Source organism: Notamacropus eugenii, chromosome 1 (genome assembly GCF_028372415.1).
Source record: "Notamacropus eugenii isolate mMacEug1 chromosome 1, mMacEug1.pri_v2, whole genome shotgun sequence".
NCBI classification, from domain to species: Eukaryota; Metazoa; Chordata; class Mammalia; order Diprotodontia; family Macropodidae; genus Notamacropus; species Notamacropus eugenii.
In genome coordinates, this window is record NC_092872.1 from 602,311,870 (window position 1) to 602,331,767 (window position 19,898).

At 39.2% G+C, this 19,898-nt stretch overlaps 1 protein-coding gene across 1 annotated transcript in view; it reads left to right on the forward strand.

The window, feature by feature from the left end:
• Positions 1–19,898, forward strand: part of PYGB (glycogen phosphorylase B) — an 86,958-nt gene that overhangs the window by 7,999 nt on the left and 59,061 nt on the right. Inside the window, exon 2 of the mRNA XM_072634655.1 lies at positions 17,516–17,617. Within this exon, the coding sequence (XP_072490756.1) occupies positions 17,516–17,617 (102 nt within the window). The remainder of the gene's footprint in view (positions 1–17,515; positions 17,618–19,898) is intronic.

Sequence of the window (19,898 nt, forward strand, 5' to 3'; positions counted from 1 at the left end):
CTTGAACAAGAATCCCCTTGTATGAGGGGATCATATAGAATATATGTTTATATTCCCTGTCTGAGATATTTATCAAGTGACTCTGGTTTGAAGATTTATAGAGAGGGGAGCTCCTACCTCCTGGGGCAAACTGTTCCATTTTTTATAGCTCTTAAATGTGAAGAGGACTTTTTTTATTGCTCACTATCCTTCCCACTTAACTTGGTGCCCTCTCCAAATATGATAGCCATGCCGTCTATGTTTTCAGATCACTGTTTTAAAAAACAGTGAAAACATTAAAACGGTAAAGGGTCTAGCACAGATCTCTTAAGACTGTCCTCTAGAAACCTCTTCACAAATCCCTAACCATTAATGACTTTACCTTAAGTTTCATTATTCAGTCAATTACAATTCTCTTTACCTATGCCGTCATCTAGCTCTTAACCCTTTTATCTTTTCCACAAGAATAGCATGAACAACTTGTAAATATTTAACTGAAATTCAGGTAAATTATATTGGATTTTTTGATTTATCAGTCTAATAACCCTATCCTAAAAGAAAATAAAGTTAGTTTGACCTTATTTACTCTTTTTGAAAAGCCATCCCTTATAACAAAAACAAAGAGAAGGGGAAAAATAGCAAAACTAACCAACATATCAGCTGAGTGTAATAGTATAAGTGATGTCTCATAGCTATTATTCTTCTTTGAAAGAGAGAATATAATATTTTTTCATCTCCTCTTCAAGGCAGGCTAGAATTTGACCTGTCTACAACAGAGGTGTGAAACACTGTAACCTGCTCCTCTCCTGAGTGGGGGAAACCAAATTAAAATGTAATTGGGAAATAGTTAACAAAGTAAATAAAAATACAACGAAAGATAACATTACATTTTTAAATAGTATTTTTCCCCAATTAAATGTCAACAATTTTTAGCATTCATTTTTACAAGATTTTGAGTTCTAAATTTTTCTCTCTCTCTCCCTCCTTCCTCTTCTCTCTTCAGAAATGGTAGGCAATTTGTTATAGGAATAAAATTACATTTTAAAATTAAGTCAATATGCGGCTTTTAAGGATCCTTGTATAGGGATTAATCACCCTCATTTCTATTTGAGTTTGACTCCAATGACCTACATTTTGCTCCAAATGACAGTATCACACTATTATAACATTTCTATGTGCCTCCCTGGTGAGTATAGTTAGAAACACAATATAAAAAAGCTTACAGAATTTCAAATCAAATATAGCATAATTGTTGAAATAACATTTACTATATCCATATGCATTTTGCAGAGTGTTATATATGGCTTCAAATTAGTCCTACACATGCTGAGTTTTACTGTCTACTGATACACTGTAAATATGACACCAAATGGATTCATTTTCGCATTTAGAGAATAGAAATTTCTTGGGGAAAGGGAGAGGTGTAAGGAAGTAGGAGATGAGTGTTAGTATTCTGAGTTTTGTTTTACTCAGTTTTATAAATACAGTAAATACTAGTGAGGGGTTTATCATTACACATTCATTAGAAAAAATAATTAAAAACTGATCTACCAACCTTTAATATTTAATCTGGTTGCTTTTGGAAAGCAACCAGAAAAGTGGTTTAAATTCCATAAATTTCATGCTTAAGCACATATTAATAGTGTTATTGGAAATTTTGGTTTTCACTATGCAACAATTTGTTGTTATTTACCTCTGTGTTTTCTTTATTGGTTCATAGCAAAATCAGATATGTATCTTTGTTTTTCGTTTTGTTCTTCCAAGGGGCAAAAGTCTCTTCTTTCTTTTCCTTTAGTGTGTTTTGTGTTTTCAGTGAAACAAAAATCCAATTTTAAACTCTTCAGGAGAGGGAGAAGAGTGTCTTAATTTCCTTAAACTTTATTCATCTCAGTCATGAGAAGAAAAATGTATTGACTTTGCAAATGCTAAATTTGATTTCAAAAGATTTGTCATTCTTTTGTTAGTATAGTTTTTATGTTGTTTTGTCGTTTAACTTTTCATCTGTTTTTTGTGTAATTGAACATATCCGTTGGAAAAACAATGTTTACACTCACTTGTATGTACATTGGTGTGGAAATTACACCCAGTTATACCCAATTCAATAAATATTTATTAAACTACTCTGTATAGAGTATTACGTGGCATTAGGGATACAAAAATGGAGAAAAGATAGCCCCTGCCTTCCAGGAACTTGCAATCTAGTCTGTTAAAGGGATGAAAATGTTAAGCCCCAATTTGAAAAGAAAAAAAATATATTGTGAACTACTGAAAATTTGTTTTTGAGCCAGAAGTGTGTCTTTATTTTTATATGTATGAAGGAAACTAAGAATTCAGAGGAATTAAGTGAATCCTTGTCTTTAGCCTTCCTGTCCGCCGATCTTTCCACACCAAGCAAATGAGAAATGAGAAGGCTCATGGAGGTCCAAGTAAATGTATGCTTTTCAGGGAGGAGCAGTTATGGGGATGAGGGCTACTGGTATAGAGAGGATATATCAAATGACCTTATTTTTAATTCTAGTAGTCTGTTTTGTTAATTTGAGTACTTGTCATAGGATCATAGAATTGTACTACAGACAACGGATTGTTATTTCATTGTAAGGTTAGTTGTCTTAGAGGTAGAGCTAGAAGTCTCTTCTTACTCCTATTGCTATGCTGTTGGCTCTATGTCACACTACTTCTCTGTTAGTATAGTAGATTTGGCTTGTACATCATTGCATATATTCTTATGAATTTGATGCATTTGATTTGTAAGTAATCATCACATGATGAGATATTTTGCTGTAGTATATTAAAGTTAAATAAATAGTTATTCATAAGACCATCTGTTACTTGTGTTTAGGATTCACTGTAGAAATATATTTTTTTTCTGTTTTCTGCCTTAGAAAAACCTATTTTTTCTATTTTCTTCTATCTTTAGTTGAGTTTTAAAATTATGTTCACTATTTAAGAGACAATGTAGGTCCTGTATTTGCCCCGAGATTCTGGAAAATGAACCTGATTTTTTTTAAAGGTAAAATTCTAATATTTGGATTTAATGTTAAATATTTGTTTTCCATAAAGCTGTATTTTTCAAGCTTGACTTGGGTTTCTTCTTCAAGGCTAACTGACAGGGAATTAGAGCCATAGAAGCTTTAGTTTTGTTCAGAAGTCTGATAAATGCACTCATCACATATATTGCTAAATTCCTTTAAACAGAAGCAACTCTTTGCTTCTACATTATAACATTTTTTATTTTCAATATAAACTGAGTTTCTGAAGGAAGATATACATAGGATCATAGATCTAGAGCTGAAAAGGACTGTAAAGACCATCTAATTTGCTCATTTTATAGGTGAGGAAATTAAGACCCAAGGAAATTAAGTGACTAGTTTTTAGGTCACATATGCAGGACTCGTTAGATCCAGGTCCTATGACCCTAAAGACAGTAATTTTCCACCATACTGTGTGTCCCTCCAGATGATCCTATTTGGGATGTTATTGTGTAGATTACATCAAACCCTAGAATATTGCTGAACTTTCATTTGAAAAAGTTTGATCTGACTATCCACAAAGGAAAAAATAAGTGGATGAAATATGCCTATTGTCCAGACTGTGATATGTAGTGGGATAGATAATCTATCGGACATATGTATCTGTGTGCATATGTATATGTGTATATATGTATGTGCATATGTATATATATATATATATAGATGTATGTGTGTGTCTTGCATTGACATTTGCAAATGCACAGTGAGTTGGGTCCAGAATTGAAGTGGAGCAGAGGAGAATAAGCTGAATTGCTTTTGGGAATGTTGTAAAACTTTTATTAATCTCTAAGCTTCTTCTTGAAACAATGGCCCATCTTTAAAATACTTAGTCACCTGGTGGTGTTATGTTTGGCTGAGAGTAATGGAGTATTATAGCCTCAAAAGAGTTGAAATTGAGTATGAAATCACTTGAGGACAATGGAAAGGCCTATGGTGGATGTGAACCTGCTACAAGAGATTACAAATAAGGAATTATATCAGTGTAGTAGTATAAAGAATGTCATCAAAGAAATGTGTAAATGAAAGAGAAGATGGGTTGGTCATTAGTTGAGAACAAGAGAGATAACTATTAAATGTGTTTCTTTGGTAGCCTCAAAATTTCAGTCCAAAATGAGGAAAGATCTCAGCACACTGGGTGGACTCTTGGTGATGAATTTAGGGTTGGACATGGACAAAAATCACATAGAATGGACAGAAATGGATGGATTGTGATATACGTTGTCATGTTAGATCATAGATTCCTTTGAGTACTCCGAGCTGTGAAGTCTATAATAGAAATGTGTGTGATAGGTATATCTGTTTGATTTCTGAATAAATCTGTAGCTTCCCATACACAAAAGTTTTTATGCCTTCCTGCCTTTATTGATTTAGGTTTTATTTCTACTCTAGTTGAATTGATTTATTACATGATGATTTCTACAGCACTTTCCTTTTCCAAGTGTGCCATTTTACCTCTATCACTGTAAGGCAGTCTGATTCCATTAGTGTTTTCTCATGAATCCTGGAAACTTAAGTGTTAAATATGCCAAAGTCTTCTGGGAAGTGTGACATGATAAACATTGTAGCATGGGAATCTGAGTACTTGTAATGATCATGGCTTTCAGTGAAGTGTTATACTCAATAGATATTGAGATGTGTGGCCATTTAATATTGTCATTATGTTTATCTGTCCCACTTTCACCCAGGTGTCCCTGAGCTAACTCTGTGTATTACTGTTGAAGCTGTACTCATTAGATTTCTGATGGCTACAGTGGGGAATGCTGTCAGAGTAAATGTAGACTTTTCCATTTTCTTTGACGTTATGTGGAACTGTCATCAATGGCAAGTGTTACCAACTTGTGATAAGAGCTGAAAAGCAAAGGCGCGTGTCCCAGATGCAGTGTGGAAAGGGCTGTTAGACATGTTTAGTTATTTTTTGCTACACTTGCAAGTTACCCAGATTAGGGGTAACAGCTCTACTAACACTTTACCTTCAAGTGTAAAGGATAATAATCAGTATATGCTCCTATTTTGTCACAATATACCTCTGGGATTAAAGTGATTTGCCCTTTAAATCACATGACTTTTCTAGGCTTAGATATTTGCCGTTTTCAACCTTACATACAGAAACAGCAATAGTTCTCCTTCGTCAGACCCATCCCACCAAGCTTCTAACTCTAATTCAACTCTTTTGACTTTAGGCTTAGACATTATGTGTGTTGTTATGCATTTAGAGCTGCTTTGTTTAGAGCTAGAAGGAACGTTTGAAGATATTTATGTCCAAACTTGTTATTTTGCACAAGGAAACAGGCCCAGAGAAGTTAAGTTACTTGCCTAATGTCACACTGGCAAGTAAGTGGCAAAGATGGGATTTGAACCCAGGACCTATTACTACAGAATCTGCTTTTTCCCATTGTGCCACACTGCTTTCTCTACTTACATGTTGGCCATTTTGAAGGAGAGTGAAGATAGATTTGAGAGTTAGAACCAATTTTTTATCTCAATACAGTATATAAGTGTTCTAATCTTTGTAGTGGAAACAATTCTGGATTGGAATTTAGTGTCCTTGGTTTCCTATTCTGGTATCGTTTTCTTGGGTATGTCATAATGATGAAGAGTCTTGGGGGGAAAGTGTAGGAAGTCCTTTTTCCCCTAATTTTTTCTTGAGGAATCAATCAACAAGTATATTAAAAACCTACTGTGTGCTAAGCATTATGCTAAGCCTGGGGATATAAGTACAAGGAATGAAACACATCCCTGCTTTCAATGAGCTTGCTGCTCTAATGCAGGAAGGCCAAGAAGTACATAGGAAAATATATGCAGCATAACTCTAAAGTCAATAAAAACAAATACGTACAAAGTTCAAGGGTGGAGTACCTGCTGCCTCAAGGCCACCTGTAGCCTTCTAGGTTCTCAAGTGTGGCCCTTTAACTGAATCCAAACTTCACAGAACCAATCCCCTTAATAAAAGGATTTGTTCTGTAAAACTTGGACTCACTCAAAAGGCCACACCCAAGGATCTAGAGGTAAGTTTGGGAGGGCACTAGCAGTTGGGGGATCAGGAAAGCCTTCATGAAGATGATAGTGCCTAAACTGCTGCCTAAAGGAAGAGAGGGACTATTAGGCAGAGGTATGGAAGGAGTACATTCCAAGAATGGGGGATGGCCAGTGCACAGGTTTGGAGACAGGAGTTGGGACACTGTGAGTGAGGAACGCAGTGAAGACCAATTTGGTTGGATGGCAGAGTGCAGGAGAGGGAGTAATGTTTGCTGAGGTTGAAAAGACAAGTTGTGTAAGGTTTTAAAAGCTAAACAGAGGAGTTCATATTTATTCTAGAATAATAGGAAGTCTAAATGCCTATTGAATAGAATGATACAGTCAGATTTGTACTTTAGGAAAATTTCTTTGGCAGCAACATTTAGGTTGGACTGGAATGATGAGACTTGCAGCAATGAACTCAATTAGGATTCTGTTGGAATCATCTAGGTAAGGGGAAATGAGGGCCTGAACTTCAAGCAGCTATGTGAGCAGATAGAAGGAAAGAGAATTCCAGGCATAGAGGACAACCAGTGAAAATTCCCAGAGCCTGGAGACGGAGTGTCTTACACAAACATCAGGAAGGAGGACAGTGTCATTTGATAGCAGGAGTAGTGGAAGAAGACTGGAAAGGTATAAGGGGCCAAATTATGGAGGACTTTAAAAGCCAAACAATTTTCTTTTTGGTTCTGGATGGTAACAGGAAGCCACTGGAATTTACTGAATGAAGGATGGGGAATGACATGGTCAGACTTATGCTTTAGGAAGATTAATTTGACAGCTGAATGGCAGATTTCCTGGAGTGAGGACAGACTTTGAGCAGGGAGACTAAACTAGCAGTCTGTGATAATAGTGCAGATGTGAGGTGATGAGTACTTGTCTATGGTGGTGGCAGTATCAAAGAAGAGAAGGCAGCATATGAGAGATATTACAGAGGTAAAAATAACAAGGGAATGGAAACTTACTGTAAAGATAATGAGTCCAGTTTTAGACATGTTGAGTTTAAAATGTCTCTGGTACATCCAGGTCAAGAGACAACTGGTGATATGGGACTGAAGCTTGGAGGAGAGACTGAAGGTGGATATATAGATTGAAAGTAATATGCATAGAGATCATAGTTTAACTACAGGAGCAGATAAGATTACCAAAAAAGTATATAGAGAGAAGAAAAGACAGCTCAGCATAGAACTTTGGGAAGAACTTACAGTTCAGGAGTATGATATGCATGATGAGCCAAAGAGGGGAAAAATATTGTGTTAATATAAGAGCACCCCTCATATGTAAAAATAAAAACAATTCATTATTTAGACTTGTGATCTCACTGGCATTGATCCACTCCCTCCATGAGTGTGCTGATTTATTATCCTGTGCTGGTTTCTGTACCCATACCCTTACATAGAGGATCCATCAAAGGTGATGGGGTATTTTCCTCCAGCTCTTGTAGTACTTCTTGGATACCAGTATAGCACTTCCTCTATCCATGCAAGCATTCATTCATCCATTCATTCATTTGCTCACTCCACAAGCATTTAAGTGCTTGGTGTCAGACACTGTACTATGTGCTGGGATTACAAAGATAAAAGTAAAAGTCTTTGCCCTCAAGATGCATACATTCTTTTGAGGGGAAACAATATGTACACAACATGTGTCCATCCTTTATTCCTCAGTCTTGTTACATGACTAGCTTACCCTTATATGCTACTTCTTTCATGTAGGAATTGATACATATATTGCCATAAAAATATAAGCCATAGAAATAGAAGAAAATAGTCCTTTTTGTGGAGGAGGTAGAGAAAATATTGTATACCCTTAGAGTCAGGGAGCCTGTGTTTTAGCTTTGCCTTTATGTAACTGTGACCTTGAGCAAGCTATTTATCTCCTATAGTCTTGTCCTCATTTGTAAACTGAAGAGGTTAGACTCAGTGATCTCTTAAGTTTGGATGTTTGGTGATATCAGTCGATAAACATTTATTAAGTACTTGCTATATGCCAAGCACTGTGCTAAGTACTGGGGATACAAAAAGAAGCAAAAGACAGTCCCTGCCCTCAAGAAGCTTACAGTCTAGTGGGGGAGACAACACACAAATGAAGATACACAAAGCAAGCCATCTACAGCATAAATAGAAAATAGAGAAAAGACACTAGAATTAAGAGGAGGTTGGGAAAGGTTTCTTGTAGAAGATGGGATTTTAATTGGATCTCAAAGGAATCCAGGAAAATTAGTACTCAGAGTGGAGGAGGAGGAGCATCCATGGGTGGGGGACAGTCAAAGAAAATGCCCCAAGCCAAGAGGTGACATGTGTTGTTTGTGGAATAGCCAGGAGGAGAGTATCATTGGTTCAAAGTAAGACTGTCACTATATGTGGTAGAGAGTAAGGTAGGAGGTTATGAAGGACTTTGACTGCTACATAGACTGTTTTATATTTGGTCCCAGAAACCATAGGGAGCCACTAGAATTTATTGAGTAAGAGGGTAATATGATTGGACTTGCACTTTAGGAAAATCACTTGGGTAGCTGAATAGAGGATGGATTCTAGAGAAAAGAGACTTGTATCAGGCAAACCCACCAGCAGACCATTGCAGTAGTCCAGGCACGAGGTGATTAAGGCCTGCAGGAGGGTAGTGGCAAGTGCCAGAAGAAAGAAGGAAACATATTCAAGAGATATTGCAAAGGTAAAATAAACAGTCCACTTGGATATGAGAGGTGAGAGACAGTGAGGAGTCCAGGATGACTTATAGGTTGTGAACCTCAGGAACTGGGAGAATGGTGTTGTTCTCTACATTAATAGGAAAGTGGTGTGGGGGTGGGGGTGGGGGAAGAGTTTAAAAGGAAATAATGAGTTCAGTTAGTTTAACATGTTTACTGGACATCCATTTCAAGATCTCTGAAAAGGGAGATCATTAGAGAGTTTGGGGCAGGATATGTATGTAGACTGAGAATCATCAGCATAGGGATGATAATTGAATCCATGGGAGCTGATGAGATCATTTTATGAATTATAGTTCTGTCAAAGTGCATTGAGAGTTTCTTTATTTTTAATTTGAAAGTTAGTCTTTTGAAAAATGATTAATTAATATGTCACATAATAATCTCACATCTCACAGCTACACGTAATGCTGTAGTTGCTTATCCAAAACAGTCCCTTATAATATTGGTTTTGTGAAAAGGCCAAGGAGACAAGATGGAAAAACATTCCATTAAAGGACATTCCCAGTTCAGCCCACTGAGTAGCTAAAAAAGGTTTGGCATGCTGTCATAAGAGGCCTGTGTTCACCCTGGAGCCGTTTTACCTAACCTAAATGGGGTCTAGTCAGATTTCAGCCACTCTGGAAATAGGGAGCAACCAGAAAAAAGAACAGTGCAAGTAGGAAAGTGCCTACTTGGGCAGCCAGGTTTTTAAAATTTGTGATTAGCTGACTGTTAGCTAATACCTCGTTAAAGTATGCTGTACTAATAATACATTCCCAGCCCCAGGAATTTATCTTAAAACTGAATGCCATGGATCACTGGGGGAACTTCCTACGCCTTGCCCTCACCCTGTCATCCTTCTTAGGAAATCTTGTTATGATTTCGCTCATTAGAAGTTTATGCTACATAACCTTTCTTAGCCAACTTTTGGTAGTTTCTTGGCAATCCTTATCTTCTGCACTTGTGAATTTCCTCTCTCATTTTTTACACCTTTTCTTCTCGTCTCAAACCCCCAGCTATATCTCTTTCATTTCCCTTCCTTACCTTCCCTAGAAATTGGGCTAATACACTACTTCAGGAAGGCAATATGGAGTATTATACATACACACACGTAACCCCCACATGGACTGAGGTATTTTGAGGCATGTAGGAAGAGAGTTAGGAAGCTCATGTATATATACACATTTACATACATACATGCATATATATACACATACATAATACACATATATATTACACACACATACACACACATGTGTGACTGCATGCGCTCGAGCACTCATGATCTGGGATTCACTCCTAAGCTTCCTTCCTCTTCCTATGTGCTTCAAAATACTGCAGTCCATCACTCATTATGTCAGAAGGAGTAATAACCCAACCTCCTTGATTGCATTCTTTAAGACAGTGCTCTGGCATTTATACTATCTCTCATCAACACAGTTCTTTCTTGCTTTACATAAATTCACATTATGCAGATTTGACTTTATGTAAAGAATTCTGAAAGAAAATCTGCATTCTAAAAAAAACCCTGAGTTAACTTTACAGTATTGTGTTCTCTCCTCAGTCCCCGCCCCCCCCCCCCAAAAAACACCTAAAAAAGAAAGCAAAAGAGTAGATGTGACAGCCATGGGACTTGTTGGGGTGGGGGGAGGTGGCTTGATGGCTTAAGACCTTTGCCCTATTCCATCTATCCACCTATCTACCTGTGGGTCTGTCTGTCTTCTGTTCTCAGCCACTGGGTCCTCTCCTGTTTGTGTCCATGTCTGGCTCCCTTTTGTTTGCTTCTTGAGTATTCTTCCTGTTAGTTCTGGCCAGGCCCCGACATAGTTAGACTTAAGCCCTGAGTGTTTCTCCTCCCCCACTTCCCACACCCCTTCCCACCATTGCTCTAGGTTCTTTGTCCCCAGCCCCTACTTGTCCTGTCCCTTCCTTCCTCCCTTCTTCCTTTCCTTCCCCCAGGCAAAGTTGTATTATATAAAATCACTTTCTGCTGAACTGTCCATTTATGTAAAGGGAGAACTGTCTGTATCCTCTTCAGTCATCCTTTATCTTTTTTTTTTTTATTTAACTTTTAACATTTATTTTCACAAAATTTTGGGATACAAATTTTCTCCCCTTTTATCCCCTCCCCCCCCCCAAACCCACCCATTCTAATTGCCCCTGTGACCAATCTGCTCTCCCCTCTATCCTCCCTCCCTGCCCTTGTCTCCGTCTTCTCTTTTGTCCTGTAGGGCCAGATAGCTTTCTTGACCCCTTAACCTGTATTTCTTATTTCCCAGTGGTAAGAACATTACATTTGATCCTAACACTTTGAGTTCCAACATCTTTAGCTCCCTCCCTCTTCACCCCTTCCCCTTGGAAGACAAGCAATTCAATATGGGCCAAATCTGTGTAGTTTTGCAAATGATTTCCATACTAGTTGTATTGTATAGGACTAACTATATTTCCCTCCATCCTATCCTGTCCCCCATTACTTCTATTCTCTTATGATCCTTTCCCTCCCCATGAGTGTCGACCTCGGATTGCATTCTCCTCCCCATGCCCTCCCCTCCATCCTCCCCCCACCCTGCTTGTGCCCCTGTCCCCCACTCTCCTGTATTATGAGATAGGTTTTCCTATCAAAATGAGTGTGCATTTTATTCTTTCCTTTGGTGGAATGTGATGAGAGTAGACCTCATGTTTTTCTCTTGCCTCCCCTCTTTATCCCTCCACTAATAAGTCTTTTGCTTGTCTCTTTTATGAGAGATAATTTGCCCCATTCAACTTCTCCCTTTCTCCTCCCAATATTTCTCTCTCACTGCTTGATTTCATTTTTTTTTTTTGAGATATGATCCCATCCTCTTCAGTTCCCGCTGTGCACTCTGTCTCTATGTATGTGTGTGTGTGTGCATGTGTGTGTGTGTGTACTCCCACCCAGTACCCAGATACTGAAATGTTTCAAGAATTACAAATATTGTCTTTCCATGTAGGAATGTAAACAGTTCAACTTTAGTAAGTCCCTTATGACTTCTCTTTGCTGTTCACCTTTTCATGGTTCTCTTCATTCTTGTGTTAGAAAGTCAAATTTTCTTTCCAGCTCTGGTCTTTTCATCAAGAAAATTTGAAAATCCTCTATTTTATTGAAAGACCATTTTTTCTCCTGAAGTATTATACTCAGTTTTGCTGGGTAGGTGATTCTTGGTTTTAGTCCTAGTTCCTTTGACTTCTGGAATATCCTATTCCATGCCCTTCGATCCCTTAATGTAGAGGGTGCTAGATCTTGTGTTATCCTGATTGTATTTCCACAATACTTGAATTGTTTCTTTCTAGCTGCTTGCAATATTTTCTCTTTCACCTGGGAATTCTGGAATTTGGCCACAATGCTCCTAGGAGTTTCTCTTTTTGGATCTCTTTCATGCGGTGTTCTGCGGATTCCTTGAATATTTATTTTGCCCTCTGGTTCTAGAATCTCAGGGCAGTTTTCCTTGATAATTTCATGGAAGATGATGTCTAGGCTCTTCTTTTGATCATGGTTTTCAGGTAGTCCCAGAATTTTTACATTGTCTCTCCTGATTCTATTTTCCAGGTCAGTTGTTTTTCCAATAAGATATTTCACATTATCTTCCATTTTTCGAATCTTCACTCTATGTTCTGTGATATCTGTCTTTCTCATAAAGTCCTTAGCGTCCATCTGTGCCATTCCAGTTTTGAAAGATCTATTTTCTTCAGTGAGCTTTTGAATCTCCTTTTCCATTTGGCTAATTCTGTTTTTGAAAGCATTCTTCTCCTCATTGGCCTTTTGAACCTCTTTTGCCAATTGAGTTAGGCTAGTTTTCAAGGTGTTAATTTCTTCAACATTTTTTTGGTTCTCCTTTAGCAGGGAGCTGATCTGCTTTTCATGCTTCTCTTTCATCCCTCTCATTTCTCTTCCTAGTTTTTCCTCCACCTCTCTAACTTGATTTTCAAACTTCTTTTTGAGCTCTTCCATGGCCTGAGCCCATTGGGTGGGCTGGGACACAGAAGCCTTGATTTCTGTGTCTTTGCCTGATGGTAAGCATTGTTCTTCCTCCTCAGAAAGGAAGGGAGGAAATGTCTGTTCTCCAGGAAAGTAGCCTTCAATAGTCTTATTTCTTTTCCCTTTTCTTGGCATTCTCCCCAGCCAGTGACTTGACCTCTGAATATTCTCCTCACACCCACCTCGCCTCCTGGTCCTCCCAGCCAGCGTTTGGGGACTGAGATTCAAATGCTGCTTCCCGCCTTAGGGCTTTTGGCGGGGGCAGGGCTGCTATTCAGTGTGAGAATTAAGCTCAGATGGTCAGGTCGGGGCAGGGCCACCTCTCAGGCTCTGTTCCCTCAGGGGGTTTATGTACAGACCTTCCACAATGGATCCAGGCTCCCGCCAGCTTGAGGAGCCCCTGTCTGCAGCCGCCTCTCAGCTTCTATCTCCCGGGGGGCCCGAGCCATGGGGGTACCCCACTCCCCTCTCGACCCGCCAAAGAGACTCTCTCACAGACCCTCGTCACCTGTGTGGGGGGGGGGGGGGGGGGGGGCTTGTGCCGCCGCTGGAGATCCCGTCCCTAAAGCCTGCTCGGATCTGTACCTCTCGGAGCCCCGGCTGCCACAGGTCTGGACTGGGCTCCGGGTCTGCAGCGCGACGGACCTTTTGCGAGAGGTTTGCAGGTCCCTCTGTGGGTGGAGGGACCCGCGTGGCCGCAGGATATCCCGTCTCCGTAGCCCGCTTGGATCTTTTCCTCACGGTGTCGCGGCCGCTGCAGGGCTGCACTCAGCTCCCAGTCCCGGCACCCAGTCCGCAGCGCGAAGGACCCCCCGCGAGAGGTTTGCAGTTCTCTCCGGAACAGAAATCTCCCTTGCTCCAATGTTCCGTGGCCTCTGGGTGCAGAATTCACCGTGAGTTGTGAGTTCGGAGCTATGTGTATGTGCATCTTTCTACTCCGCCATCTTGGCTCCGCCCCCATCCTTTATCTTTAAACTCTAGCTATCTGCTAGTTTCCCTTGACCTTCATCAGCTATGGGCCTATCATATATCTTTGTTCTCCCTTTTCCCACCAAATTTCTTGGGAAAAGTATTCTGTATGTTGCCTCTACTTTGTTACCACCTATTCTCTTCAACCCCTTGAAATCTAGCTTCTTTCTTCACTGCTTTACTCAACTTCTTTTCTTAAGGGTCATCAGTGACCTTATTAATACTAAGTACCATGGTCATTTCTCAGTTTTTATCTTGCTTAATTTATCTGCAGCAACCTGTTTCTCCCTCTCCAATCTGTCCTATGTAATTTCAAGGGTATCACTCCTCAAAAGCCTTCAGGGATTCCCATAGTGAATTGAAAAATCTTCTTATTGACATTCCTGACTCCAACCTACCTTTCTGTTTCTTATCTCTTACTACTGTTTTTCCTGTGCCTTAGAGATGAAAATAAAAAGGTGAAGGTTTCTAGGGTTTGTGGTTCTGGATAAAAGCTTTTTGGAAAGAGAAGGACAAGAATCACGCAACTTGAGAAGGCACGGGTATGATGTAGTAAGGGCACTGGATTTGGTATCTGGAGGATCTGGTTTCAAATTCTTCCTCAGGAACTTTTTAGCTATATGATTTAAGTCAAATCACTTAACCTCTCAGGGCCTTTGTTTCATCTGAGGATTAGATTTATTAGCCCCTAAGGTCCTATCCAACTCTAAATCTATGATCCTATGCTCTAATCAAATTCTTTTCTTTCTTGCTCTGTCTCTTTCTCCCCCCCCCCCCCGCCCATTTATTCCCTTTTGAAATTCTGTCAGTGCCTACATATCACTTGCAAAATATCTCTAACATCCAGTGTCCAATCTCCACTCACATGGCTATCACTCTAATTCAGGCCCTCATTACCTCCCATCTGCCAAGCCTCGGCCTTAGACCAATCTCACCAACACACATGTGTTGCAGAATGAAGGTGGAGAAAATCATGCAATTGTTCTGACTAGGTCTACTATGTATGTTGCATAACCTGAACTGGGTCCTCACTGTTGTTACTATGCCTTCCTTGTCATCTCACCACCCTGCTCTCTATAGCAGCTCTTCCAAAACTTTTCATTCTTCCTCAGACCTCTCAAATGCTACCCTTTGTCCCACCCACTCAGCTGAGAACCTTACTTCATATCTTCTTCCCTTTAACTTTTTATTAATTTTTAACATTATTTTAAATTTTTTTGAGTTTCAAATTCTCTTCGTCCCTCCCACACTTCCCCTATCCATTGAGAAGGCAAGCATTATGATATCTGTTAGATATGTGAAGTCATCTTGCCTGATGTCTTATTGAGACAGATTTGTCATGAGCTCCCTCTTCTTCCCTCTTCCTCATTTTCTGTTAGTCAGATGCCTTCTACCACTATCTCCTCCTTTATTCCTGAATCACATGATGAAGTAGCCTCTCACCTTACTAGTACTAACTCTTCTACCTGCTCAGTCCATACAGTTCTATCCCATGCTCTTCAACAAATTTCTCCTTCTGTTGTCCTTATTCTATGACTCATCTTTAATCTCTCCCTCTCTATTGACTGATTTCCTGTTGCCTACAAACATCCCTAAGCCTCCTTTATCCTGAAAAACCCTCCCTTGATCCTTCCATGGGGCAGCTCAGTAGCACAGTGGATAGAGCACCAGCCCTGGAGTCAGAAGGACCTGAGTTCAAATCCAGCCTCAGATGTCTGATCTTGGGCAAGTTGCTTAACCCTATTTGCCTGGGTTCCTCATCTGTAAAATTAGCTAGAGAAGAAAATGACAAACCATTCCAGTATCCTTGCTAAGAAAACCTCAAATGGGATGACAGAATCAAACGCTACTGAACAACAATGGAACCTTCTGTCCCTGCTATTATTCTGCATCTCTTCTGCCCATTGTAGTTAAACTCCTTGAAAAGGCCATCTACAATACTGCTTCGATTTTTTCTCCTCGCACTATCTTCTTAACCCTTTACCTGTGACTTTAACCCTTTAAGGTTGATTTCCAACTTTATTATTCCAACAAAACTTCTCTCTTCAAAGTTACCATTGATTTCTTAGTTGCCAAATCCAGGGGCTTTTTGTCAGTTCTCATTCTCCTTGACCTTCTGCAGTGGCAATATTGATCGCCCTCTCTTCCTTGATACTCTCTTTTTTGTGATTTTTCTGGGACACTATTCTCTCCTTGTTCACCTTCTACATATCTGACCACTGCTTCTTAGTGTGCTTTCCAGGATCTTCATCCATATCATGCCCTTTAACTGAAAATGTCCCTCAGTGTTCTGTCTTCTCTTTTCCCTCTATACTTGGTTATGTCTTCTCCATGCTGGTGATTCTCAAATCTACCTATCCTGCCCCAGCCTCTCTGCTGACTTCTAATCTCGCATCTCTAAGTTCCTTTCAGACATTTCAAACTGGACATCCAATAGATATCTTAAATATGTACAAACTGACCTCATTATCATTCCCCCAGCCATCCCTTCACAACACTTTCTCTGTTACTATTGAGGACAACACCATCCTCCCAGTGCCCCAAGGAGTCATTCTGGATTCCTCACTTTCTCTCACTCCCTATATCCAAGTTGTTGTCAAGGTCTCTTGATTTCACCTTTGCAACATCTCTCAAATATGCCTTCTTTTCTCCTCGGACATTGCCACTGTTGGCTGGCTTTTATCATCTCATGCCTGGATTATTGCAAACAGCCTGCTGATGAGTCTACCTGCCTCAAGTTTCACCCAACTTCATTCAGCCACCAAAAGCATTTTCCTAAAGCACAGGTCTAAAAACACCAAATCCTCCCTCTACTCCATCCCCCCACTCAATAAATTCTATTGGCTCCCTATGACCTCTAGGAACAAATACAGAACATTCTATTTGGCATTCAAAGTCCTTCATAACCTAACCCCCTCCTACCTTTCCAGTTTTCCTACACCTTAATTCCTGACACATATTCTTCAGTCTGATGATACTGGCTTCCTGGCTGTTCCATGAACAAGACCCTTCATCTCTCAGCTCTGGACATTTTCTCCGTCCTATGCCTGGAATGTTCTTCCTCCTCAACTCTACCTAGTGATTTCCCTGACTTCCTTTAAATCCCAACTACAATCCAGTCTTTACAGGAAACTTTTTCAAATCACTCTAAATTCTAGTGCCTTATTTTCTATTTATCCTCTATATAGCTTGCTGTGTGTGTGTGAGTGTTTGCCTGTTGTCTCCTGCATTAGATTGTGAGCAGCCTTTCCGCTTCTTTTTGTGTCCTCAGTGCTTAGCACAATATTCACATAGGGGTTGCTTAATAAATATTGATTGATTGATTTGGATCATTGAAACAGCCTGTAGATTAAACTCTTGACTTCTAGTCCATTACCTTCCGAAACCATTCTCCACATTGATCATAAATGCTACGCTTTCTGTGTAGCCTTCTCTTTTGGATTTTATTACTCCTTTCCCCTTAAACCCTTCCCCAAATACATCTTATTTTTCCTTTTGGGGGAGAGCATGTGTGTGTGTGTGTGTGTGTGTGTGTGTATACACACACACACACACACAGACAAACGAGCATATATATATCTTTCCCCCTTCCCCCTTCCAAAAAAAACAACAACAAAACCTTACCATCATGTATAACTGAATTAAGCTCACAAGGACAAGTATTATTAGTCATTTTTATATCCCTTATAAATTCCCTAAACATAAGAGGAGCTCAAATAGTCACAGAAATTCTATTGAGTTTTCACATGAAAATCATATTATTGAATTAAGTAATGTAGACTCTTAGTGCTGCCAGGTATAAGGATTAAAATAAAAACAACTTTCTTTCTGTTTCCCCAGCGCATTTATTATCTTTCCTTGGAATTCTACATGGGCCGGACTCTACAGAATACAATGGTGAATCTAGGTCTCCAGAATGCTTGCGATGAAGCTATTTATCAGGTATGTTATTTTTGAAGCAGCTGTCCTCAGTAGCATACGTCTTGGTCCTTCTGAAAATGTGGAAATTCCCAAACCAAATATTGTACTGATCACAAAAAAGAAGAGGAATGACGGCAGAGTGAGGCATAGACATAGAATTCTTTTTCCTATGGCAGAAGGTGGATTTTGATGGCCAAGATAATGGGTTGGATTAGCCCAAGAAACTCTTGAATTGAGAAACTTAGGTTGATAGATTTCTGAAAGGGTTCTGATATTTGAACTCAGACATTGGCAATTAACTGGATCTCTAGGCAGAGTTTTGAAGCAGGAAAAATTTCTGTCATCTCTCCTCTTTTATAAAATATATATACCTTATATATCTTTTATATGTCTTATTTTTATGCATATTTCCTACTGTATAATAGGGAATAAAAAAAGAAAAAAATCCTCAAAATTAACCAACATATCAAAAAAGTCTGATGTTATATGCAATATCCCATCTTCTATCAAAGAAAGTTATGAGGATAATGTCCCTGTTCAAAGCCCCTTTTCTACCTGTCTCTTATTTCCTACTCCATAGATATCAAGGATAGCAACAATGACAATATATTCTAATGTAAGAAACAGTGAATGTGGATAATATAGATATGCTTATCCTGACTTCTGCCTGTCCTTAGCCCCATTTTGCCAAAATGTTTCTTGTCTTTTCCTGGCATATATGAAACCTGTTATTTTTTAAGTAATTAATTCATTTATTTTTTTTGTTTTCAACATTCACTTCCAAATGATTTTGACTTTTAAATTTTCCCCCCTTTCCTCCCCTACCCCCACCCCGAGACAGTGGGCAATCTGATATAGGCTCTACTTATGCATTCATATTAAACATATTTTCACATTAATTATGATGTAAAGAAGAATTAGAACTAATGGAAGGAACCACAAGAAAGAAAAAACAAAACAACGAAAGAAAAGGAGAGCAAATAGTATACATCCATCCACATTTGGACTCCCAAGTTTTCTCTGGATGTAGACAGCATTTTCTACTGTGAGTCTTAGATCCTTTCATTACTGAGAAGAGCTAAGTCTATCAAAGTCAGTCACTAACAGTGTAGCTGTTACTGTCTATAATATTCTCCTGGTTCTCCTCATTTCACTTAGCATCAATTCATATAAGTCTTTTCAGGTTTTTCTGAAGTTTGCCTGCTCATCATTTCTTATAGCACATTCATATACCACAACATGCCCTCAATTTCCAGTTCTTTGCCACTACAAAAAGAGCTGCTATAAATATTTTTGTACGTGTGGGTCCTTTTCCTGTTATTAGGAATAACTCTCTTAGGGAACATTTAAATTTCAAAATCATATATTGTAAACCCCAATTGATGTTTTTTCTCTTTAAGATCCCAATTTATTCCTAATTGGTAAAATCTCTAGAGGAGATATTTGGGGGGAGGGGCACATGGGGGTAATTTGTGTGCCTGTGTATGTGTATGGGAGATGGGCATCTTTCTGTTCTCATTCTTTTTATAATACTAATAAATTCATATGTGCTTAATAAAATTCCTTTTTCATTGCAGTTTATTGAAGTTGTTAGTATATCATCTCATTTTACAGATAAAAAACTGAAATTAAGTGATTTGTCCATGTTTATAAGACTTTTGGAACCCAGGACTTCATTGACAGCAAGTCCATTGATTTATCTGCCATAATTCTTCCCAATTGTGAAAAACCTACGAATTTCCCCCAACTCTGCAAAGCTGTACCACATCCCCCTTCACCACCTTCCCCCTTCCTGGCCTTGTGTTTATGATGGAGTTAAACACAGCTCCCAGTCAGGGTTTTCAGAGAAGCATAGAATATTCTGGGGAAGGGGAAGGAGCAGGAGTTGGGAGTCTCACAGGACACTTTTTGTTGTCTAATTCAGAACTGATAGGGAATGATTGACCCAGAAAATTATCTTTTCTTGTTTATTAACTACCCTGCAGTCAGAGTATCTTAGATGTAGAGCTGGAAGGGATTGTAGAAATCATCAGATTCCTACTTCTGCCTTTATAAATAAAGAAATAAAGGCCCACAGAGACTAAATGACTTGCCTAAGGCTGAACAGTTGTAAGCCAGATAGTGAACCTAGATCCTCTGACCCTAAACTGGGGGTACTTTCCACTGGATTGAGCTTGCCTTTCTATTTTATGGAAACAGGGGTTAGCAGATTACTGTGCAGAGAAATATTTTCTTGCTTTGGCTTGTTGATTGATGGGAAATGTCCACATCAAAACTCATTATCTTTCCCCTAAACTCTTCT